The sequence below is a fragment of the Choloepus didactylus genome, chromosome 11 (genome assembly GCF_015220235.1).
Source record: "Choloepus didactylus isolate mChoDid1 chromosome 11, mChoDid1.pri, whole genome shotgun sequence".
Lineage (NCBI taxonomy): Eukaryota > Metazoa > Chordata > Mammalia > Pilosa > Megalonychidae > Choloepus > Choloepus didactylus.
The window spans coordinates 18,825,529-18,850,911 of record NC_051317.1 but is presented as its reverse complement, the minus strand read 5'-3'; the positions used below and the strand labels follow the sequence as shown (position 1 = coordinate 18,850,911).

At 42.7% G+C, this 25,383-nt stretch overlaps 2 protein-coding genes across 7 annotated transcripts in view; one reads left to right on the top strand and one right to left on the bottom strand.

The window, feature by feature from the left end:
• Positions 1-20,262, top strand: part of LARP1 (La ribonucleoprotein 1, translational regulator) — a 118,550-nt gene extending 98,288 nt beyond the window's left edge. For all 6 annotated transcript variants that reach the window (XM_037799205.1, XM_037799203.1, XM_037799202.1 and 3 more), the window contains exons 11-19: positions 1,922-2,314; positions 3,183-3,306; positions 3,415-3,620; positions 4,070-4,176; positions 5,070-5,221; positions 15,663-15,807; positions 17,485-17,594; positions 17,789-17,916; positions 19,193-20,262. In XM_037799205.1, coding sequence (XP_037655133.1) covers positions 1,922-2,314; positions 3,183-3,306; positions 3,415-3,620; positions 4,070-4,176; positions 5,070-5,221; positions 15,663-15,807; positions 17,485-17,594; positions 17,789-17,916; positions 19,193-19,402 — 1,575 coding nt within the window. In that variant the 3' untranslated portion in view covers positions 19,403-20,262. The remainder of the gene's footprint in view (positions 1-1,921; positions 2,315-3,182; positions 3,307-3,414; positions 3,621-4,069; positions 4,177-5,069; positions 5,222-15,662; positions 15,808-17,484; positions 17,595-17,788; positions 17,917-19,192) is intronic.
• A 2,518-nt stretch (positions 20,263-22,780) lies between these two features.
• FAXDC2 (fatty acid hydroxylase domain containing 2) overlaps positions 22,781-25,383 on the bottom strand; it is a 35,980-nt gene continuing 33,377 nt past the window's right edge. The window contains 1 exon segment of the mRNA XM_037799200.1: positions 22,781-25,382. Within this exon segment, the coding sequence (XP_037655128.1) occupies positions 25,314-25,382 (69 nt within the window). The 3' untranslated portion in view covers positions 22,781-25,313.

Below are 25,383 nucleotides of genomic sequence, written 5' to 3'. Positions count from 1 at the left end.
TCACAATGTGAGATGAGGTCTCCAGTGACGGTAGGAAGGTTGGTGTGCACTCTCTTCCATCTCCTGTGGAACCATCCCTCAGGCTTTCCCAGTCATGGGAGTTCTTGAGTGCCATTTTTCATAGGAAAAGATCATGTAGTCTCCAGCAGCAACATCGCAGGGTTCCTGATGTTTGGTGATTCTTTTGCCTCACCTAAATCCCTGAGGCTTCATTTTTAAGTGTCTTTCCCCCGAGTTTATCTTCACTTCCCCTTGTAAAAGTCCTTTAGGCCCTTAGAAGAAAGAAGGGGAGAGAGAGCAGATGGATGACTTGGATGTGGAAGTAGAGCCTAGATTAGAAAACGTGTCTCCTGCCAGTGTTTTGCTAGGTAACCTTGGGAAGCTTGTTTAGTATCGCAAACCTTAGTTTCCCCACCTTAAAATGAAGGGAAAAAGAGATTAAACTGCTCTAGAAGTATACATATACATATAATACAATATACATATGATGCAAATTGAGTCCACTGTTAGTCAATTGTTTTATTCTTAAAGTAAATTACCGCTCCTGTTCCAAGTACAGATTTACTCTCTGTCCATCCCCCATCCCCACCCCATCTCTCCTGAACTTGGAGGCATCTTTGGTCTGGCCTCAGAGATGACTTCAGACTCTAGGTCTGTGGAATTCTAGGCTCCCTTTTCCACTGTACCACTGTGACAACTTTTCTCATCTCCTTCCTCTTTCCTGCCTGTTCATACCCAGAATTCCCCATCTGCAGCCTTTCTAAAAGTATGCTGGAGATCAGGCCAGGATTATGTGGAGAAAGGTAGTGAGTGGACAAGGTTCAGACCTACAGACTGAAAAGGCTTTAGAAAGGCAGGAGCCACGACTTGGCCTTCATTCCAGAATTTGCGCCCCCACATCTCCACTCCCATCTGGCCTTTCTTGAACCTTAAAGGAGATAAGGTTGAAGTTCATATGGGAAGCTCTTTACACAGCAAGGAATTTCCTTTTGGATATATACTATGAGGTAGAAAAAAATGCTTCTCTCCTAAAGTCTAAGATAAATTCAGTCTGTCAACACTGGGCTATTTTCTTTTTGCTGAAGGGACCCTGTTCTCTCTTTGGGACTTTGCACATGCTGTTCTTTCTGCATGGCATGTTCTTTGTCCCTCCCTTCACCTGGCTTACCATGTGTTCATCTGTTAGATTGCAGTTTAGTTGTAACATCTTTTAGGAAGCCTTCCCTAACCACCGATGCCTCCCACCCCCAACTGGTTAAATGCCCCTACCTATGTGCTCCCACAACTGTTTATAATTTATACCGTACCACATTGCAGTTGGCTTGAAGGTTGACTTTCCCAATAATCTGTGAGTTCCCTAAGTACAGGGACATTGTCTTGTTCATTATTCTATTTTTAGGTTCTTCATACAGGGCCTGGTAGTAGTTGGTACTTGCTCATTCATCAATAATAGAGCAACAGTGGTTGCTGAGTCCCAGTCTAGGTACTGAGGATAAAATGGAAAGCAAGGCATTTGTGGTCCGTGCCTAATGGAGCTTCCAGTTTATTGTGATTTGTTGGATAGATGGATATTTGGATGAATCAACCTGTTGAACTTCTGCCATGTGTCCAGTCCCATGCTAAGTGCTATGTAGGATATAAAGGTAAATAAGGACATAGTCTCTATCTATGAGGAACTTGTCCTCTTAATTGTTTGTGAGTGACTGTGACGTGAGCTGTGAGTAGTGGAACCTGAACTCCTATGAGGCATCTTTTCCTCATGAAGCTGACTCCAAGAAGGACACCCTGTGACTTGCTGGTGTTACCAGGACCACAATTCTGACAGTTTGTTGAGGAGCTGGGACCTCCCTCTTGTAGGAGAGCTACAGAGCCTGTCCAAGGACTTGCCGGTAATTCTCTCCTTGGACTGTCCCTGTTTTAGAAGTCAGAGGAGCCCAGATTCATCCACCCAACTTCTCTGCCTCAGCACCTGCCCTCCCAGCAGCTGATGTCCAAGGATCAGGATGAGCAAGAGGAACTGGATTTCCTGTTTGACGAGGAGATGGAGCAGATGGATGGGCGGAAGAACACCTTCACCGCCTGGTCCGATGAGGACTCTGACTATGAGATTGATGACAGGGATGTCAACAAGATCCTCATTGTCACCCAGACACCACCTTACATGCGCCGGCACCCAGGGGGGGACCGCACAGGCAACCACACCTCGCGTGCCAAGATGAGTGCCGAGCTGGCCAAGGTCATTAATGACGGGCTCTTCTACTATGAGCAGGACCTGTGGACTGAGAAGTTTGAACCTGAGTATTCCCAGATCAAGGTGAGGCTCGGACATAGGAGTAAATGTGGGTCTTGAGGTGCCTGTAGTATACACGGAAGAGGAAGGCTGATGAGCTGTGTGACATTGGGCAGCTCCTTCCAATCCAGAGCCTCAATATCTGTATGAAAAGGGGATGATAACTGACCTTTGATAGGGTTTTAAGAGAGAGAAGAGATGTGGAAAGTTTTTATAAACTGCAGGAAATTATTATGCATGTGTTGTGAGGGGGTGATAATTTTCCTACCTGTCCATACATACTTAAGGTCCTAGCAGTCAGCTAGACAATTTTGTGGGAAATGGAAAAAAGATCAGATTGTCATTTCTATCCATAAGTATTTGGGCCTATATTGCAGAAGTTTAAAGCCTTTAAGGAGCTAGGCCTTTACACAAACTACTGCTACCTGGAAATAGTCAAGTCATCTCTCTCTGTTACAGGTTTTTACAGAGTGTACATGTTTGGTGATGGGTGGTGCTTGGGCCCTTGGTGAGCCTGTTTAATAGGTAGCAGTGTGTTTAGTGAAGATGAAGAAAGAATTGCACAGCCACCATCTGAGAAGAAAGTGGCAGAAAGAGTTTTGGGGAGGCACTGGAGTGACTGTGGGAGAGTCTGCAGTGAGTTCTTGGGGAGCTGGTGTCAACCTGACAGAAGGGCAGGACAAGTACTGATCTCTTCTGGATTAGCACACTTGTGTCAGGTTCACAGGGATTGAGGAATGGTGATGGAGCAGCTGAGAGCCATGGGATTAAGAATCCACATACGTAGACATGGGAGCTCCCCTCTCTAACTTCTTGCAAGTCTTGATTCTGGAACAGGCTGGGGCAGTCTTCCTACTGACATCTTCCTCAATCATTCTCTTATCTTTTGCAGCAAGAAGTTGAGAACTTCAAGAAAGTCAACATGATCAGCCGGGAGCAATTTGACACTCTGACTCCTGAACCTCCTGTGGATCCCAACCAGGAGGTTCCTCCTGGGCCACCCCGGTTCCAGCAAGGTAAGGGGTAGACATCAGGACCCTGGCCTGGGTGAAAGGACCTAAAGCCCTCCAACCTGGGGGCTTTCCAGGGATGGTTGGTCATAGGCTTGTCCCTTTCCTCTGTAGTCCCCACAGATGCCCTGGCCAACAAGTTGTTTGGTGCTCCAGAGCCCTCCACCATTGCCCGGTCTCTACCAACCACTGTCCCAGAGTCACCGAACTACCGCAATGCCAGGACCCCCCGGACTCCCCGGACACCACAGCTCAAAGACTCTAGCCAGACGTCACGGTTTTACCCAGTGGTGAAGGAAGGACGAACAATAGATGCCAAGGTGAGGAGATCCTGCTGGGCTTCTAAGAGTCTTGGGTCCACTTCACAGCATTCTGGTGCTTCTCTCCTTTGCCTTCTTGGAACCAAGAAAGTGCCAAATTCCCCATGTGCTCTATGTTCTTAGGCATCTGGAATTCAATGACCACATCTGCAAAATAGGCTGTGTGTGAGCATGGTGGCCTATGTAGCTATGATGAAGCCAGAGTGCTCACCAGGTGGGAGACCTTGAGTGAATCACTCCAAATCCTCGACTTCCTCATCTTTGAGATAGGCATAGCAGTTCTTAGCTCACAGCTGTGGAAATTAGATGAGAGAACAAAAGTGAAAATGCTTTGTAAATTGTGGTGTATCATGTACATCTGATGTGATCTTGGTCCTTAGAAGGGGTTCTATGCTCCTTAGAGTTACAGGAGGTGTGAAAAACAACAAATTCTGGATTGAACTTTGCAGATGCCTCGGAAAAGGAAGACAAGACACAGCTCAAATCCACCTTTGGAGAGTCATGTGGGCTGGGTGATGGATTCTCGTGAGCACAGGCCCCGGACTGCTTCCATCAGGTGATTATTGGAGGAAGAGAGATTATGCTGAGCTGTGGATGGCTGGGAGAGCCAGAAAATCAATTGGACCACAAAGGAGGAATCCCTTGGTCTGTAAATTAAAGAACAGGAAGGGATCCTCGTCTAAGTTCACAAAATCAGGAGTTACATGGAGAGCTTAGACCAGGGCTTAAGAAAGGGAAGCCTTCTTTTTTAAAGAAGTGGTGTCACAGTGGTTCCAGATTTTACTTCACTTGGAGAGGAAATTACCTGTAAATTGACTTCCAAACATGATTATCTGCTGCCTGCCTTCAGATAGCCTGGTAGTCTAAAGAAGCACAGGTTCCTAAGCCCTACTCCAGCTCTACTGACTCAGTCTTGGGGGTAGAGTCCAAGTTTTGTTTTGTTTTGTTTTTTTTCCCCCTTCCCCCAGTAAAATGGCCTCGGTATTCCCTGAACCCCCAAGCAGGGTTCAGGAGCCATTGACCTGTGGCCTCTACTCTCTGCAGAAGTGGTACAGGCTGAAAATAGGTCTGGTTCTGAGAAAAATATTAATAGATTGACTCATAACAGCTCGGGACTTAAATATTGACCTAGGATAAATAAATGGTTAAAAGCTCAATTTGGGCATTGGTGAGGTCTCTGTGGTTAGATAGCTCTGTGATCCTGGACAGGTCTCCCAATCCCTGTGAGCCTCAGTGACCTCCTTTGTAAAAACCCTTCTAAGGTTGATGCAAAGAGCAGTCAGATCCATGGATAAGTTAAGGTTCTAACATAATACCTGGGCCTCTTTGATTGGTGCCCCTATAAAAGGCTGAAGTTTGGTTGATGGAAGAGACTTAAAGGGGCCCTTCCTAACTTAGGGCCAGCTGGTGTGGGGAACCCTCTGACACTCTCCCTCCTGACCTCCGTAGCTCCAGCCCCTCAGAAGGGACACCTACAGTTGGCAGCTATGGCTGTACTCCTCAGTCACTGCCCAAATTCCAGCATCCTTCTCATGAGCTGCTCAAGGAAAATGGCTTCACACAACACGTCTACCACAAGTATCGTAGGCGCTGCCTTAATGGTAAGAAATGCAAGGGGAGAGGGGCTGACCCTCAGGGGCCATTACTGCTTTACCCAGAGTGTAATGACGGGTAAAGTAGGTGACCCTTTTTTCTGACATTACAGTAAGAAGGATTAGACTTGAAAGATAAGAATAGACTCAGGCCAGATAGTTTTAGAAAGAGAGGAGAAGGGAATCTGACGCTAGAACTATTCCTATTCCTTCATCTTCCTCTATTGATAAAAGAAGTATCAAGTAACTGTGCCTCTGGCAAAACTGCTGACTCAGCCATTTGTCTGGTGTGGTCCACTTTCTGTTGCACAAGGGTATGCAAGAGGCTTAAATTCTCTAGAATGGGGTTGGCAAACTATGGCCTTTGGGCCAAATCTGACTAATGGTCTGTTTTTGTTTTGTTGTTTCCTATACTGGTGCATATCTGTTTTTATATGTCCTTGAGCTAACAACAATTTTCACGTTTTTGAGGATTTGTTTTTTAAGAAGTAGAATATATGACAGAGACCTTAGGTAGCCCAAAAGGTCTAAAATCTTTACTCTCTGGCCCTTTACAGAAGAAGTTTTTTATCCCTGCTCTAGAAGATTGTGTCAGGAAAGAACTTCTTTAGATGCTCTCCTACGTTTCCTTTTATCACAAAATGATGTGCCTTTTAACTGTAGGTATTCTCTCTTTTGCCAATCTTAAAGCCCACTTATAAATTACTAACTCATTCCACCCTTTCGTTTGACAGTTCTTGGTTCATGGACCTTACTTCCTTCTTTCGTACTGTGTGTGTGTGTGTGTGTGTGTGTGTGTGTGTGTGTGTGTGTGTGTTTCTTAAATTTTTTATTTTGAAATAATTTCAAACTTACAGGACAGTTGCAAAATACAAAATAATACAAAACCCATACAGAAAAGGCCAACATCTTCCTCTCCCCTGATATCCATATCCACCAGTTTTAACATTTTGCCACATTTCCCATATCATTCTATCAATCCATATCTATCATCTATTTTCTAAACATCTCTGTGTAGGTTATATACATCATATTCCTTGAACATATGATACTTAATGTATATTTCCTAAGAACAAGGATATTCACTTATGTGACCACCCTAAGTATAGTTATCAGGTTTAAGAAATTTAACATTAGTATAAAGGTTTTAGTCTATATTCCATTTTTTTTCATATGTTCCAGTATTGTCTTTTTTATCATATTTTTTATTCTGTAATATAATATATATACATAGACGTGCTAACTTTCCAACTGCAAATTAACAAGTAGTTAGAAAAAAAAGAATAAAATAACAAGTAGTTAGCAAATTTCAAAGAAATAGTTATATAGGAAATTTCCAAAAATGTTATGGGTTTCAGTACCATAGTTTTCAGTTATTTCCTTATTGTGAAATATAACATACATATAAAAATGTGATAACTTAAAAAATTACAATTTAGCAAGTAGCTATAGAGCAAATTTCAAAGAATGCTATGGGTTACAGTTCCACCGTTTCACTGCTGACTGTTCTAGTACCCTGACAACTAAGAAAAAGAAAATTATACAGGATTCAGTATTCATAATCCTTTGTTAAATGTCGTCTTGTCTCTTGCTACCCGTTCCTCTAGTTTAATCACTTTCCTGATCTTCACGGTTATCTAGGCAGCAACCACCCTAACTTGTTCATTTTGAAAAGGGGTGTCGACATTATGGGAAAAGGGGACACATCTGGGTTGATGTTCTTGAAGAGGCTGTTGCCTCTGGGTTTCGGGACTTAGCTGGCATAGGAATTCTCTGGAGAATTTGAGTTTCTGAAGAATAAATTTAGTGAGTGAAAACTTTATAGATCTCAGATAGGGCTCTGAGTATTCTTTAGGGTTTTCGGGACTATTGTTGACCTGGGCTTATCATACTATAGTCATTTGGTATATCTAGCTGAAGCTTGCATAGGAGTAACCTCCATAATAACTTCTTGACTCTATTTGAATTCTCTTAGCCACTGAAACCTCATTTTGTTGCCTTTTTTTTCCCTCTTTTGGTCAAAAAGGCATTCTCAACCCCTTGATGCTAGGGTCAAGCTCATTCCCGGAATCCATGTCCCGTGTCACCTGGGAGACTCATTGACTGGGAGGTCCTGTTCACATCAGGGGGAAAGTAATGAATTTATTTGCAGAGCTGGGTTTAGAGAAAGTCCGCATTTGAGCAACAAAAGAGGTTCTCTGGAGGTGACTCCTAGGCATAATTACAGGTGGGCTGAGCCTCCCCTTTACAACCATAAGTTCACCATAGCAAGCCTCAAGATCAAGAGCTTGACTTACAAAGTAGAGGGTTCACAAGTTCATATAGCCTATGTTATGTCTGTGATAACCCATCCATATCTCACATTATCATCACTTAAGTTGTACAATCCTCATCACTCTCCATTTTAAACAATTCTCATGACCCAAAACACCCCATAGCCCTTTTCAGTCCCTGATTATTGGCCTAGTATTTGTGTGGTACTAGTAAGATATTCTGTTGATTATAGTTCCTGGTATGTAGTAGATAGATTTTTTCCATACACCATTCTATTGTCAATCTCTGAACTAGTGCCATACCTTAGAAGTATATCATGCAAGCACCTATCTATATTTGTAGTGTTGATCTGTGGGAAACATGCCTTTAAACAAGCCCTTTTAATCCTATTCACCTTCAATATAGCTCTGATACTTACAGTCGCATCAACAATTATCACACCTATCGATTCCCATACCTTTGAATTCACCATCTTTAACATATCTGACCATATTAGATTATCATTCCCCCTCCACTAGTCCATCACTGTGTCCCACATATTCTACATTATAAGACATTGATTTTACATTGTTCAGGGAGTTCATAATAGTGGTAACATACAGTGTATCTCCTTTTGTGTCTGATTCATTTCACTCAGCATTAAATCTTCAAGGTTCATCCATGTTGCCATATGTTTCAGGACCTTGTTCCTTTTTACTGCTGCATAGTATTCCATCATATGTATATACCACAGTTTATTCAATTGTCTGTTGAAGGGTACTTGGATTGTTTCCAACTCTAGGCAGTTGTGAACAGTGCCACGTTGAACACTCGTGTACAAATGTCTGTCCATGTCACTGCTTTCACATCTGGGTATATACCAAGAAGTGGAATTGCTGTATCATAGGGTAATTCGACACCTAGTTTTCTAAGAAGCCACCACACTGTCTTCCACAGTGGCTGTAACATTATACATTCCCACCAGCAATGAATAAGAGTCCCAGTTTCTCTATATCCTCTCCAGCACTTATTATTTCCTGTTCGTTTAGTGGCAGTCATTCTTATGGTGTGAGATGGTATCTCATTGTGGTTTTGATTTGCACATCCCTAATAGCTAGTGAAGATAAACATCTTTTCATGTATTTTTTTGCCATTTGTATTTCCTCTTTGGAAAAATGACTTTTCGTATCATTTGCCCGTTTTATAATTGGGCTGTTAGTATTGTTGTTGTTGAATTGCAGGATTTCTTTATATATATACAGAATATCAGTCTCTTATCAGATATATGGTTTCCAAATATTTTCTCCCATTGAGTTGGCTGCCTGTTCGCCTTTTGACAAAGTCTTTTGAATCTCAGAAGTTCTTGATTTTGAGGAGTTACCATTGATCTGTTTTTTCTTTTGTTGCTTGTGCTTTGGGTGTAAAGGTCTAAGAAGCGACCTTCTACTACTAGGTCTTGAAGATGCTTCCCGACATTATCTTCTAAGAGTTTTATGTTACCGTCTCTTATATCGAGGTTTTTGATCCACTTTGAGTTAATTTTTGTATAGGGTGTGAGGTAGGCGTCCTCTTTTATTCTTTTGGTTATGGCTATCCAGTTCTCCCAGCCCCATTTGTTGACGAAACTGTTCTGTCCCAACTCAGTGGATTTGGGAGCCTTATTAAAAATCAGTCAACCGTAGATCCCCGGGGGTCTAGTTCCAAACTCTCAGTTCGGTTCCATTGATCAATATGACTATCTTTATGCCAGTACCATGCTGTTTTGACCACTGTGGCTTTATAGTAGGCTTCAAAGTCTGGAAGGGTTTAGTTCTCCCCCACCATTCTTTTTTAGGATGTGTTCTGGCAATTTGATGCCCCTTTGCCTTCCAAATAAATTTGGTAACTTGCTTTTCCAAGTGTGCAATGTAAGTTGTTGGAATTTTGATTGGAATTGCATTAAATCTGTAGATCACTTTGGGTAGAATTGACATCTTAATGATGTTTAGCCTTCATATCCATGAACACAGAATATCTTTCCACCTTTTTATGTCTTTGACTTCTTCTGGTAAAGTTTTGTAATTTTCTGTGTAGAGGTCCTTTACCTCCTTAGTTAAGTTTATTCCTAGGTGCTTGATTTTTTTTGGTTGCTATTGTGAATGGAATTTTTTTCTTGAGTGTTTCTTCAGTTAGGTCATTCTAGTGTATAGGAACATTATTGACTTTTGCACATTAATCTTGTATCCCACCACTTTGCTGAATTTATTAGCTTGAGTAGCTTTGTCACCGATTTCTCAGGATTTTCCAAATATACAATTGTATCATCTGCAAATAATGACAGTTTTACTTCTTCCTTTCCAATTCGGATGCCTTTTATTTCTTTGTCTCGCCATATTGCTCTGGCTAGAACTTCTAGCACAATATTGAATAACAGTGATGATAGTGGGCTTCCTTGTCTTATTCCCAGTCTTAGAGGGAAGGCTTTCAGCCTCTCACCATTGAGTACTATGCTGGCTGTGGTTTTTCATATATGCCCTTTATCGTATTAAGGAAGTTTCCTTCAGTTCCTACCTTTTGAAGTGTTTTTATCAAAAAGTGATGCTGAATTTTGTCAAATGCTTTTTCAGCGTCTATCGAGATGATCATTTGATTTTTCCCTTTTGATTTGTTAATGTGTTGTATTACACTGATTGATTTTTCTTATGTTGAACCACCCCTGCCTGGAATGAACCTCACTTGGTCGTGGTGTATGCTTCTGTTAATGTGCTTTTGTATTTGATTCACAGGTATTTTGTTGAGAATTTTTGTGTCCGTATTCATTAGGGAGATTGCCCTATAGTTTTAGTTTTTTGCAGTATCTGTATCTGGTTTTGGTATCAGAATGATGTTAGCTTCATAAAGTGAGTTAGGCAGTGTTCCTTTTTCTTCAGTTTTTTGAAAGAGCTTGAGTGGGAATGGTGTCAGCTCTTTTTTGGAAAGTTTGTTAAAATTCCCCCTTGGAAGCCATCTGGCCCTGGGCTTTTATTTGTAGATAGATTTTTGATGACTGATTGGATCTCTTTGCTTGTGATTTGTTTGTTGAGGTCTTCTATTTGTTCTTGGGTCAGTCTAGGTTGTTCATGTGTTTCCAGGAAATTGTCCATTTCCTGTAAATTGTCTAGCTTGTTGGCATACAGTTCATAGTATCCTCTTGTGATTTTTGTTTCTTCAGGATCCATAGTAATTATCCCACTCTCATTTCTGATTATGTTTATTTGGTTCTTCTTTCTTTTTGATTTTGTCAGTCTAGCTAAGGGTCTTGTCTGTCTTGTTGATCTTGTCAAAGAATAAACTTGGTTTTATTTGTTCTGTTGTGTTTTTGTTCTCCATCTCATTAATTTCTGCTTTAGTCTTTGTTATTTCTTTTCTTCTACTTGCTTTGGGGTTAGTTTGCTTATTGTTCTCTAGTCTCTTCAGTTGTTCAGTTAGGTCTTAGATTTTACCTCTTTCTTTCTTTCTGATGCATGCATTTGGAGCTATAAATTTCCCTGTCAGCACCACCTTTGCTGCATCCCATAGGTTTTGATATGTTGTGTTTTCATTTTCATTTGTCTGTAGATGTTTATTGATTTCTCCTACATTTTCTTTTTTGACCCACTGGTTTTTTAGGAGTGTGTTGTTTAACCTCCTTATTTTTATGAAAGGTCTGGTTTTTTTGGTGGTTATTGATTTCTAGTTGCATTCCATTATGGTCAGAAAATGTGCTTTGAATAATTTCAATCTTTTAAATTTATTAAGACTTGTTTTGTGTCCCAGCATATGATCTACCCTGGATAATGTTCCATTAGCGAGCACAGGAGAAGAATGTATATCCTGGTACTTTGGGATGTAACAATCTATATATGTCTGTTAAGTCTAATTCATTTGTCATATTGTTTATTGGTCCTTTGGTCAATTTCCTTATTGGTCCTCTGCCTAGTTGTTTTATCTATAGAAGAGTGTGGTATATTGAAGTCTCCCGATATTATTGTAGACGTGTCTGTTGCTCTCTTCAGATTGGCTAATGTTTGTCTCATGTACTTTGGAGCTCCTTGATTGGGTACATAAACATTTATGATTGTTATTTCTTCTTGGTGAGGTGTCCCTTTTATTTATATTTAGTGTCCTTCTTTGTATCTTAGGACGTCTTTGCATTTAAAGTCTATTTTGTCTGATATTAGTATAGCTATCCCTGCTTTCTTTTGGTTGCAACTTGGCGTAGAATATTGTTTCCATCCTTTAACTTTCAGTCTGTTTGTATCACAGGGTCTAAAATGCGTCTCTTGTAAACAGCATGTTGATGAGTCATACTTTTAAATCTGTTCTACCAGTTTTTATCTTTTAAGTGAAGAATTTAATCCATTCACATTCAGAGTTATTACTGTGAAGGGAGCTCTTGAACCAGCCATCTTATCTTTTGGTTTTTAGCTGTCATATCTATTTTTCCCTTTTTTTTTTTCTTTCCTTTTTCCTTTAAGTTACCATTACTAATACTGTTCAGTTCTGTGCCCTTCTCCAGACCACTTGCTTCTTTCTTTTCTTCTCAGCTGGTAGAGCTCCCTTTAGTATTTCCTGCAGGGCGGGTCTCTTGTTAAGAAATTCTCTCAGCATTTGTTTGTATGTGAAAATTTTAAACTCCCCCTCAATTTTTAAGGAGAGCTTTCCTAGATAAAGAATTGTTGGCTGGTAATTTTTCTTTTTAAGAATCTTAAATATATCATACCGCTGCCTTCTCGCCTCCATGGTGCCTGCTGAGTTGTCAGTATTTAGTCTTATGTTTCCCTTGTATGTGGTGAATTGCTTCTCTCTTGCTGCTTTCGGAACTTTCTCCTTCTCCTTCCGCATTTGACAATCTGATCAGTATGTATCTCAGAGTGGGTATATTTTGATTTATTATATTTGGAGTTCGCTTGGCATCTTTGCTTTTCATATTTATGTCATTTAGAAGGGTTGGGAAATTTTCCCCTACTTTGTCTTGAAACACTCTTCCTAGCCCTTTACTCTTCTCTTCTTTGGGGATATCAGTGATTCTTACATTTGTTTTCTTCATGTTGTTCATCATTTCCCTGAGATCCATTTCAAATTTTTCGATTTTTTCCATCATTTGTTCTTTTGTGTGTTTGCATTCAATTACTTTGTTCTCTAGTTCACCTATTCTTTCTTTATTCTTCTGCCTCTTCAAATCTGCTGTTGTGTGTCTCTAGTATATTTTTTATTTGAACCACAGTGTCTTTTATTTCCATAAGATCTGGTAATTTTTTATTTACTCTTTCAGATTCTTCTCTATGCTCTTCTAGTGTCTTCTTGAGGTTCTTTATGTCTTTAGCCATCTCATTGAAATTGTTTGGGAAATTTGTGTATACACCTTTAATTGCTCCAAATTTTGTGTCTCTTCCAGCTTTTTAATTTGTTCACTTGGCTTGTCCATATCTTCTAGATTCTTCAAGTGCTTTATGATTTTCTGTTGGCTTTGGGGCATTTGTTTGTCTTGATAAGGATATTTTGGGAAATGAAGGATTATTTGAACGTTTATATTTAATTTGGCAGAGCTACAGCTTGATGGAGGGCAGTTTCTGTGTGCTATCAGCAGGTGGCGCTCCTGAGCTACCTTTTACTCTCAATCAGGTCTTCCTGAACAACTTCTATGCACTGGGTGTGGTCCAAACCGGGTGGGGAGTCAATCAGTGCACCAGTTCTCCATGGGCACTGTGCAGTTTGTCAAGCAGTCTGCTCAAGGGCACCCTCTAGCGCAAACATACCTCGCTCCCTGCCACCCGTGCATTTGTGAGACTCTGGGGTGTGGGAGGGGCTCCTGATGCCTCTGTATGATGCCCTCTCCTATCCCCACTTCTTGCCAGTGTGCACCCCAGAATTCCATGGGGGGAGAGTAAATGCTTCCTGCCAGGTTCCCTCACAAGAGCTCCCAGCCATGTGGCTGTGGAGGATCACCTCCCCAGTTAACTGCTAAGGTGGATGCACAGGAATGGAGAGCTGCTGCTCGCTCCCTTACCTGGCAGCCATCTCACCACTGCTGGTCACAGTAGGCGGTCCTGGCCAAACAAACTCACCTCGTCCCTCAAGGCGCTGTCTCTCCTCCTCCCGCCTCACCCCTGACATTCCCACAGTGTACTCTAGAGGTCCCTCTATGGCCGGTCACACCCCAAAACCGTAGACCTGAGCATCCTCCAGCCCCTCTCTAGTTTGTTTCACAGAGGAGAAGCCCACTCCACTTCCCCCATTTCACCATCTTCTTGAAAGTCCAGTAATGTCCCTTTCAGCCTTTTCTCCCTCATTAGATCTAGTCCAGGATCATACATTGCATTTAATTGTCATTGTCTCTTTTGTTGCTCTTTGTGTATGTGGGTTGGGGGGTACATGTATACACACACACACACACACACACACAGCATAAACTCCCATCTCAACCACTTCCAAGCATATGATTCACTGGGATTAATAACATTCACAGTGTTGTGCTACCCATCACCATCAATTACCAAAACTGCCTTCATTCCAAACATCAGCCCTACACCCCTTATGTATTAACTCCCATTCTCTTTCCCCCCTGGTAACCTGTACTCTGCTGCCTGTCTCTGAATTTGCGTATTCTAGCTATTTCATGTAAGTGGAGTCATCTGTCCCCCTGTGTCTGACCTACTGTCTGACCTGTTTCACACAGAATGATGTCTTCAGGTTCATCCCTGTGATGGCATGTATCAGGATTTCATTCCTTTTAAAGGCTGAGTAATGTTCCGTTGTATGTATGTGTGTTTTTAATAACACCTTTATTGAGATGTAATCACATACCGTACAATTTACCCATTTAAAATGTGCAGTCAAATGGTATTTAGCATGTTCACAGAATTTCACAACCATTACCACAATCAATTTTAGAACCTTATTATCACCCAGAAGAGAAACCGTGTACCCACCCCCTTTAGCAGTCACTCCCCCATTTCCCCTAACCCCATTCAACCCTAAATAACCACAAGTGTACTTTGTGGTTCTATGGATTTGCCTATTTTGGACATTTTGTATAGATGGGATCATACAATATGTAATCTTTTGTGACTGTCTTCTTTTACTTAGCTTAGTGTTTTCAAAGTTCAACCATGTTTTAGCCTGTTATCAGTAGTGATTTTCTTTTTATTGCTGAATAATAGTTCATGGTACAGATATACCACATTTTTATTTATCTGTTAGTCTGTGGACATGTGCATTGCTTCCACTTTTTGGCTCTTGTCAATAATGCTGCTATGAATGTTTGTGTACTGGTTTTTGTGTGAACATATGTTTTCGTGTCCTTTGGTATGTACTCAGGAGTAGAATTGCTGGATCATTTGGTAATTCTGTGTTTATCCTTTTCCAAAGAGGCTGCATCATTTTTCATTACCACCAGGAGTATATGAGGGTTCCAGTTTTTCTACATCCTCAACAACACTTGTTATTCTCTGTCTTTTTTAGTATAGCCATCCTAGTTGGTATAAAGTAGTAACTCATCGTGGTTTTGATTTGTATTTCCCTAATGGCTAGTGATGTTGAGTATCTTTTCATACTCTTAGTGGTCACTTGTGTATCTTTTGGAGAAATACATATTCAAATCTCTGCCCATTTTTAAGCTGTGTATTGGTCTTTTTATTATTGAGTTGTAAAAGTTCTTCATATATTCTGATACAAGTCCCTTATCAGATAAATGATTTACAGATACATTCTTTCCCATTCTCTGGTTGTCTCTTCACTTTCTTGATGTTTTCCTTAGCACAAAAGTTTTAAATTTCGATGATGTCCAGTTTATCTGTGTTTTTCTTTCATTTCTTTTGCTTTTGGTGTTGTGTGTTGCTTTTTCTTTAACATTACCATTTTGTATGTATTGTTATTGTAGGACTCACGATAATTGATGGTAATATGCAGAGTATCATTTGTTAGAAAGTACAAGTAACTTGTTCGTACTTACAAGAGAGCTATACCTGTTGAGATAAAAAGCTAGGCCAGGATGACTGGGATCAAAAGTTGATGCCATCTGTTTCTGGTGAAGCAGCAGGGCTCAGTATCTGCTGAGTGATTGAAGGGGTAGGTGATGAGCCAAGGGAATTTGTTGGCATAGGGAAGGAAAGTGTCTTAGGCCCCAGGATCCTTTGTCCCCAAAGCCAGGGCAGCCTAGCCCTGAGACATGTGTTTTTCCTCTTTCCTCTCCCATCAGAGCGGAAACGCTTGGGCATTGGCCAGTCTCAGGAAATGAACACACTTTTCCGCTTCTGGTCCTTCTTTCTCCGAGATCACTTCAACAAAAAGATGTATGAGGAGTTCAAGCAGCTGGCCCTGGAGGATGCTAAAGAAGGCTACAGGTGAGCCAAGTTGGGGTGGGGAGCTCTGAATGATGCTGGTGGCGTGATGAGGAGTCCCTGATTGGGTCTGTTCTCTGAACTGTAGTTAGAAAACCCTGGCATATATGTGTACGTTATTAAAAATGTAATATTTTTCAATGAGTAATACATTCACATAGTTTAAAATTCAGAGTTTAAAAGGTTATATAGTTAAAGAATTTCTCATCTCTGTGCCCCTGCCATGTAGTTCCACAGGCAACCAATATTATTAGAACCATGTCCTTTCTAAAAATACTTTATTCTGTGTAAGCAAATACACATGTATGTGGTCTCGCATCCATCCCCCTTCCCCCCTTTTTTTAGAAAAGGTGACCTTCTTTACATATTCTTTTGTATTTTGCTTTTTCTTTTTACTTAGCACGGTTATTTTGGAGATTTTCTGCATTTGTACCTGAATGACTTCCTTGTTCTTTTTTGTAACTCGTATGGTATTATACTGTACGGGTGTACCGTAGCTTATTTATCCAGTCTCCTATTAGTAGATACTTAGGTTGTGTCCAACATTTGCTATTAAAAACCTTCTTAAGACTGTTCTTTTTTTCCCTGATTTTCAAAGTAAATTCTCTAAGCAACTGGAAAAGTATAGAAACATTCAAAGAAGTCGGGGTAGGGAAAGGGAATATTCCTGAGTCCAGAGACAACCACTATTAATGTTCTACCATCAAACTGCCCAGTCTCTTTTTTGTATATTAATGGATTTAGATCATAAGTGAATGCCCTTTTGTGTCTTCTTTTTGTCATTTATAAGCATGAACGTTTTGCCATGTTACAATATTTAACTTCTTTTCCTGCTACAGAAGGTATTTTATGCTTTTTGTAAAAAGTTAAGAAAACACAAATTAGAAAGAAAATCCACCTCCTAAGATAGTCATTGCTAAAGTATTTGTGTGCCCTTTCAGACTTTATGTGCATGTGCAAATGTAAAATTTACAAATGTTTACAAAAATGGGTTAATTCTACATATAGCAGTTTGTAACATGTCTTTTCTACTTGATATATGTTGTAGGCATCTTTTAGTACTAATTATGAGTGCATTTCCATTTTAAGTTTTATTAGCTTGTATTATTGCATTGTACTCATTTACCATGATTATTCTTAACAATTTCTCTGTTTTCAGACCTTTGGATTTTTGTTTAATAAAATATTTTTTTGCTATGAACACTTTCTAACATCTATAAAATCTAAATCTGTGTTTTTGACCGTTTCCTTACATTCTAGAAGAGAAATTTCTAAGGGCCAGATAGTAAATATTTTGGGCTTTGTGGGCCACAAAGTCCCTGTCACAACTACTGAACTCTGTTGCTGTAGACAGCTTAGACAGTCATAGATAATACTAAGCAAATGAGCATGAGTGAATGGATGTTGGCAGCAGACCAGAGCTTGCTGCCTCCAGGCAAGCTACAAACATATAATGCTGGATCTGCTTTAAACCAGCATTAAATCTTAGTCCTTAAGAATATTTGCTATTTTGGAAGGTCTTGATATTCTTTCCAGAATGCACCTTTATTTGTTTTCTTTTCAGAGAGGAATAATGTATTGTATTTAAACTGTTTTGTAGTTCCTCTTTTATGCAGATGTATTTTCCCATTTTCCAGATGAAGAAACTGTTCTGATTTCACTGATTATGTTCTCCTACAGATATGGTTTGGAGTGCCTTTTTCGATACTACAGTTATGGACTGGAAAAGAAGTTCCGGCTGGACATATTCAAGGATTTTCAGGAGGAAACCATAAAGGACTATGAAGCTGGTGAGAGCTAGAGTTGGATCTCTCCGAGCTCTGATCATCTAAGCCCCTTTCCCTCTTACTCTACAGTTTGACTTCAGTCTCTTCTCACATCACATACACACCACCACCCCCACCACCCCGTTTTGAACCACTTTTTCCTTATTTTTCTCTTCACCAACCCAGCTTCTCTACCTCTCGTTCCACTTTCCCTACAGGCCAACTCTATGGGCTGGAGAAGTTTTGGGCCTTCTTAAAATATTCCAAAGCCAAAAATTTGGACATTGACCCCAAATTGCAAGAATACCTCGGCAAATTCCGACGTCTCGAAGACTTCCGAGTGGATGTGAGTAAAAGTCTCTGCTTTCTCGCCCTAATTATTCTGGAAAGAGAACTGGGCCAGAAATCAGGATACCTGAGTTCTGGTTCCATCTCTGCCACTAATCTAAGGACCCTTCCCCCTATTTGGGGCCTTAGTTTCTTCATCTTTAAAATGGAGGGTGAAAATGGACAGTGATAGTGCCGTGGTTGCACCTCCCTCCCCTTTCCTTGGTAGACATAGCTAATCATAATGATCTTTACCTCTTATCTCACTATCCTCTTGCTGCTGTGTACCAGTTGAGCAGGCTGGGGCACCCAAGATAAAATATATATGCTTTTCCTGGAAGAGATCGGTTCTTCTTCAGGTTTATAAGTTGATGTACAATTCTCTCCCATCTCCTTGAAGCAGTGCCTCAATAATGACATCCAGTGGCAGGTCTGGGTTATTGTTACTGGGTATATCCGGGGAAGTGGTGGAGTAATTTGTTCAATTGATTGAGCAGATACTGATTGGACATCTCTGGTGTAGATGATTCAGAGACCCCAAAGATGAGTGAAAGGCTCTTCTGCCTACAAAGTATTTATAATGTAGTAGAGATATGTCAGTTATCTTACTCCTTCAAACTTTTTTTTAACAAACAGGCAAATATAAGTAAATAGAGGTAACAGTCCCTTGCTTTTATTGGTAAAAGCTGCCATCTATTGAGTGTTTACTACGTACTAGGTATTTCACAGTGACCTCATTTAACACTTACAATGTGGTGAAGTAGACAGGGCTTATTATTATTATCATTGCAGAGATGGGTAACCTGAAGCTCCAGCTACCCAGTGAGATAATGTTGGAGCTGCTCAGGTCTCCCAGTATAGAGATGAGTGTTTTCTTCCATTCTTGAGCACTTCCAACCTTGGGCAATGTGCAAAGAAGCTTTGTCATGGGTAGACCTATTGTGGTGGTGCAGAAAGGGCTCTGCTTTGGTGGCCTCTTAGTTCAGTGTCCTGTTTAGGGCCTTGAGGGGAATGAGGCACTCCCCAGGGGCATCTGGGCTTTCTGAGCTGGGACATCTCAGCATATTTTATGCCACATTCCACGTTTCAAAAGGTGATGTGGATGCCCTGAGAGAATGTATACAAAATAACAGTGTTTGGCACGGAGAAGTGCTTAATAACTGAAAGCTGGTTTCTAAGGTTAAATCCATTCATTATCCACATTGAGGAGTAGGAAGTAGTCAGTCTATTGATAGTCAGCCCTGGCAGAGAGAGTACACTCTAATCACCTATGACCCTCCCCCTCTCTGTTGCAGCCCCCCATGGGTGAGGAGGGCAACCATAAACGACACCCAGTGGCAGCAGGAGGCGGCAGTGGTGAGGGCAGGAAGCGGTGCCCCTCCCAGTCTTCCAGCAGACCCATCACTATGGTCAGCCAAGCCCCCACACCACCCACCGGCCAGCCCATCCGGGAAGATGCCAAATGGACAAGCCAGCACTCGGACACACAGACTTTGGGAAAGTGAAAGGCCCTTTAGCCCTGGGGTTTGGGGATGGGGAAGGGGGTGGGTTGGGTGAGAGGCTGTGGGGGTGCCCAGTCCCAGGAGAGGGGACAGAAAAGGGACAGGCCTGTAGCTATTAGGATAGGCCCTCATGCTAGTAGCAACATGTACAACATTTGGGCTATCAGAGGTACCCCTGGGCAGGAGCCTCCGTATACCCCCTTCCTCCTCCTCTCTCCATGATTCTTCATATCCTAGCTTCTTCTAGGGGGGGGGGGGAGGGAGAGGGGGGAGATTTTTTTTTATATATATATATATACATATATATATATCAAGTTTTAAATTATTGATAGTTCGTCTGGATTACCAAAATCACTCTGCAGCCCTGCCCGCGGCTGGTAGGCCGCAACCCTGGTCCCCACCTGCAGCCTCTTCCTGCTCCCCCTCAAGCCAACTATGCAGCCCATAAAAAGACACTGCGGGCCCCATTGCCCAGCACTGTCCATGGAAGGCTCTGACAGCACCCCTGGGCCCCAGGCACATACCAACCCCTTGGTCATCTGGGGCTTGCCATCACCATGTTCTCTCCCTGTTGTCCCCACCAGACCCTTCTGCCATCTTCTGGGAGAAGGAAACCAAAGGATCTAAAAGTGGGGGATGGGTAAAGATTTCAGCTTCTCCCCACTCCCTCTCCCCACATCCCTTATACCCCAGCCCAGAGAGAGAGATGCTGCTCATACCAGAAAAGACTATTGAAAGATGGTTTATTTTATTTTTCTCTGACCTTTCCATCCTTGTAAAAACGGGGGAGGGAAAAAAGAAGACAAAATCGACCATAAAAGACCAAAAAAAAAAAAAAAAAAATCAGAAAACCCCCACCTAATCCACAGAAAGTAATGTCTTTCCCCTACCCCTGTATTAATTTATTTTTTCTTTTTGTTGTTGTTCTTTTTTTTTTTTTTTTTTTTTTTGTTCTTGGAAATAATATTTTTTAAAAAGTTGCCTTATTATGGAGCAGGAATCTGAAATACCCAAATGCCTGTTTTCCTCGATGGAGTCAACCTGAAGAGCTCCCACCTTCTCTGGATGTGCCTGGGCTTGGATTGGCTAGAATCTTTCTCTGGACTGAGTTGCATGTACATTGCCTCCTGACTGGAGGCACGAGAGTTGGGAGTGGCTCCTACCAGAGCTGCACCCACAATATCCCTGCTGTTGCATCGTTTGAAGCTGATGTCCTGTGTCTGTACACTGCTGCCACTGTTGTGTCCTCACTCTGCTTGCTGTTATCTCACGCCAAGCCCCATCCTGCCGTGACCTTTCACCCCACCCTTGGAACTTCAAGGCCAAGTTTGCTTCAGACAGTTGGAGAACAGGCTGGCCTGGATCTGGAACACACTTGTTCTCAGCATGAATATCTTTCTCCCACTCCAGAGGGGAAAGCTGAACACCTGGCAGCTGAGGCTTGGAAATATTTCTTGTGTTGGCCTGAAAGATCTGAGACCTTGAGGAGGCTTTGACTTTCGCAAAAGGTGGAGAAAAATGCCACTTCTCCCTATGGTCTGGTGGGGTCTCTCCATCTTATATCCCCCCTCTGCAAGCCATCTCTGCCAACCCTCCACTTGACCCCACCTGGGAACGAGGGATGAAGGAGGAGTTGGGGGCTGGGGGGAGTCCTGCCAGTGGCTGAAGCCCTGTGGCAGGAAGGTATATGTGGACATAGAGTATACCTGACTTATCTTCTCCAGCCACTGACTGGGTTGTGCTGTGGGTAACAATGGAGTGGCTAGAGTCTACTGTCTCAGAACCTAGGGAGGGTGATGAAGGACTGTCCCACACAGACTGGGATGTGTGCTGGGTATGGGCATGATGGTATGTGTTCACCCTCAGTGAGAACTGGGCAATGGGAAGAAATTTGTAATCTTGTTGCTCAATTGCTAGAACTTCATTGGCTCTCTTTCTTGACTGGTTCCTCTTTTGGGCCCAAAGGTTGGGAGTAGGAGACAGTATCCCAGGCTGGCAAGGGCTCGCCTTCTGTTTTGGGCACCTCATTGCTTTTAGCCTGCACCCTCCCCCGATCTTTGCTCTTCCAGTGGTTAGTATGTGAGAAGTCTGTCTCAGCTCCTCTGACCCAGTCCTCTTAAAAGCCAAGGATGTTCAGTGAGTGTCTGGTCTCTGCTAGGACAGTGGGATCTGAGGCCTTTCCCTACCCAGTCTGGTGTCTGCCCCACATTGTACCAGACACTGGACCCCTGGAACACTTCCTCCTTCCCTTTATTCCTCCTTTCCTTCAGATCACTCAGCCCTGTACTGTATCCAGCACCACAGAAACCTCAGTGTTTGTCCTCTGCTGGGTTTGGGGGCACCAGGAAGCCTTGGAGGTGTGAGGAAAGGCTGCTGTTACCTAGCGTTAACCCCCCAAGCCAAGGGGGTACCCTCCTCTCCCTGATCCTCCCCTACAGACACCCCAGAAAAGAGGAAGCCCCTTGGGGTTGGTGGGTGAGGATTCATCTCAACATAGGCTAAGGATGGGGAGGAAGGGAACTTTTTTTTTTTTGAAACATGTTAGAAGTTGATGTTGCAAAGAGTAGTTTACATCTTCATTTTCTGAAGACACTTGAATTTAGGACCGATGTATCTGTGACAAGCATGCCGGAGTGGCAGGGCCGTCGGGGCTAGCCACTTCATACCCACCATCCTCCCATGGGGATCCAAGACCTGAGACACAAAGCAACACCCTGCCCCAAATCTCTCTGTTCATCCTGTACCCTTCCAAGGTTGATCTGTGCCAACACAACCTTGGGGCATCAGATATCAGGAGGTCTGTGTGTCTCAGTCCTGTTGAGGGACTGGCTTCTTTTGCCTTCCCCTGAACCTGGGAGCAAATGAAGCACCAGTACAAAAGGGCCACCAGTCCTGCCCCAACCTGGACCCCGGGGGCTCACTGTCAAAGTTGTTTTGTTTTGGTTTTGTTCCATCGTAGCTCTTTATTCCCCTTCCCTGATGATTGGAAATTAAGCTGCTCGAAAGTCCCTGGAAGTGGGGAGGACGGGCAAGGACGACCACTTAGTTAGGGAAGGCAGGGGTGTGTTTACCAAAAGCCTTGGGTAGAGTGGTCTTGATTGTTGGCACCCTCCTGAAGGGGACCCCAAAGCATCTCCTGTGTGCAGGGTCCCTGGATTTGACCCAGCCCTGCCCTCTCCTTCAGCCACATTGATGGCAGAGGCAGAGAAGTTAAGAACTTAGAGCCCATTTCTCACTAGAGAGGAAAACTTGTCATCTGGCTTTGCGGAGAAGGTTCCACCTTACGCTCATAGTACGTTATCTTTTCCATGTGCTAGGATATCACATTTAAAAGGACAAAAAAAAAAAAAAAAAGAAATGTAAAATACTTGAATGAGCTTGTATTATAACATTAATATTATTGAGAGTATCTGCTTTCCAGGCTGAAGTGATTCATTCATTATTCTAGTCCTGCTTTAGTCCTTTGTAATTTGTGGTAATTATGCTTTTCTTTTTAATACAAAAAAAAATGTATAAAAATAAAAACTTGAAAAGGCAAAACTGGCTTGTCTCCCATCTGGGGTACAGCTGTTGGGTGTTAGGGATGGAGTCCTGTTAGGGTTTCCCCTGATTCAGAGAACTGACATGATGAAAAGAACCCCACGCTCTGGTTGTGTGCATGAAACCTTTGCTGGGGCTCTGCTCTTGTGCTTTTTGGGAGTCTTGATGCCAGGGATCCTTATAGAGCTAAGACTGCTGGTGCATCCACTTGACTTCCATGTTGTTCTTCAGAATTACTAGCCTTGAATTCATGTTTACCTTCTGTATTGAGTTAGAAATGGGAGCCACAGCCAATACCACAAAAGGGACAGACATCAGTTCTACAGATGAAATTTAAGGCTTTCAGCCCACTTGCCCTCTGCCAGCTTTCTCGTGGGCTGGCTGTGGGTGGGCTTGTGTTAGGATCCAGGAAGAGAAAGGTTGCTGTGACTCCTTATGAAGGGTTGGTATAGCCCTCACTGAACAGATTTTCTTGTGTGGTGTGAAGGAGTAACAATGAGACACTCTTCTTGTGGCTTTATGGAATCCAGGTCAGCCCCTGAGCCCTGAGACATGTAGCCAGGGAGGAATGGAACAGTGTACCCTCCCCACCCATGATTGGCCTTGGGGCTGTTGGTGGCTTCCCCCCAACTTGCAGGGCCAGGCTTGGTAAGTAGTAACACCTTCAGAATGCCAGCATCCAGATTTACTTTCTGGCCTAGATGTAATTGCAAAACTAAAAATGAGGTGGCCTTATTCATTCATTCATCTGACAACTGTCTCCAGGCCCAGTGCTGAGGATCCTGTCATACACTGTTTCCCAGAGAGTTGTTTTCCACTGTCCTTCAGGTGGACAGGTACTTCCAGCGCTATCCATGGGCCAAAGGCGAGTTTAGGAAATTGTGGCCTGGAATTCTGCAGACCGATTGGTAAATTGTTGGGTACTTTGGGAGCAAAGGAGCTTAATGCAGGTTCCCATCCACACCTATTAGTAATGTGCATGAAGGAGGCCACTGATTTAATTGCGCTGGTGTAGTAGCTCCTTGATCATAAATGTTGGAATGAGCCTTGTAATGGAGGGGGAAAAACTAAAGCCTCCCCTGGAGTTTAAGACGTTCTTTTTCCTTTCACATTTACATCTTCTGGGAATTGTAAGGCTTCAGCCTTTTCTTTATGACTATCTGTTTACCTTCCTAGGGTGTGTTCAGTTTGATGCAGAAGAGGATAGGACTGTCCCCCTCTGCCAGAGACCACCTAGCTGCCAAAAGGGATGAGAGAAGAACAGCCTCCTGTCCCTCTTCCCTGCCAAGGGACCTTAAAAGGGGGAAAGAAATGCATCTGTTTTCTTCCTTTCATCTTTATCCACTCTTCTCATTCCCTGCCCTTCACCTTGAATATACTGAAGAATGACTTTTTTCCAAACATTTATTGGTAGGAACAGGTACTGGGTGTAGGCCAGCAGCTGTGCACCAGTAGCACTTTATGCTAAGCCTGGGGAGGGAGCTGGTCCACCAAGACCAGCAGTGTGTGGGTGGAGCTGCGGAAGGCCCAGGGAGGGTGCCGCCTGGGAAGCCCACAGGTGGCCTGCGTCCTGAGGCCATTAGGAGGAAGTCTTTTGGTAATTCTGCCTGAAGAAGTGGTCCTATCAAGTGTTAAAATTAATTTCTCAAACCATAGTGGGTGATTTTCTTGAAGAGAACTGGAAGTTTAGAAATAGTATGTGTGTGTGTGTGTGCATGTTTAGAAATTTAGTCAGTGATAACGGTCTTTCAAATCCGAGAAGAGGGGTCTTCATTTCTGTTTTTGGAGCCACACGTTCCTGGCAGGGTCAGTGGCTGCTGAGGGGAGGCCAGGGTGGAGACTGCTTCAGCCAAACGAGCACTTTGGTTTTGTTTTTTATATTAAGGTTCCTGATAAGATTTCATTTGAAAAAGGGACTACTTCTAAAATCACTGAGTAAATAATGTTAGACAACTGGTTAGCCATTCGGGGAAAATGAGGATTTTGCCCTTTGCTCAGCCATGTGTCTCTGGGTTCATAGTTGGGAGAGGGGGGTTCTAGCTCTGGTTCTGCTTTAGGGAAGCTAATAAGGAGGCTCAATAAGATGTCCCCAAAAGCCAGGAACTCTGACTCTTCCCTGGGCTTCAGTCTGGTGAGCCATTTTTCCCTCTTAAACCAACTCCTGGTCCCCTGAAGGGACATTAGAGACAGTGGTTTTGAGGAGCCCCAGCCCCATCCTTGGCTCTGCTTTCCCATGGCGCTGACCTTTCCCCACCCTGCTGTCATTAGAGAGTGTGTGGCTGTAGGAGGCAAGTTGTTAGGTGCTCATGAGGCCTCGGGTCACCTTGGCTGCCTGCTACTGAGGGGGCAGCCAGGATGGTAGTAGGGCCCTCCATCACTCCATCTTCTTCGGGGAGTCGGGGATGCTCTCAGAGAGTGGGGTGAAGCCCAGCAGGACAGCAGGA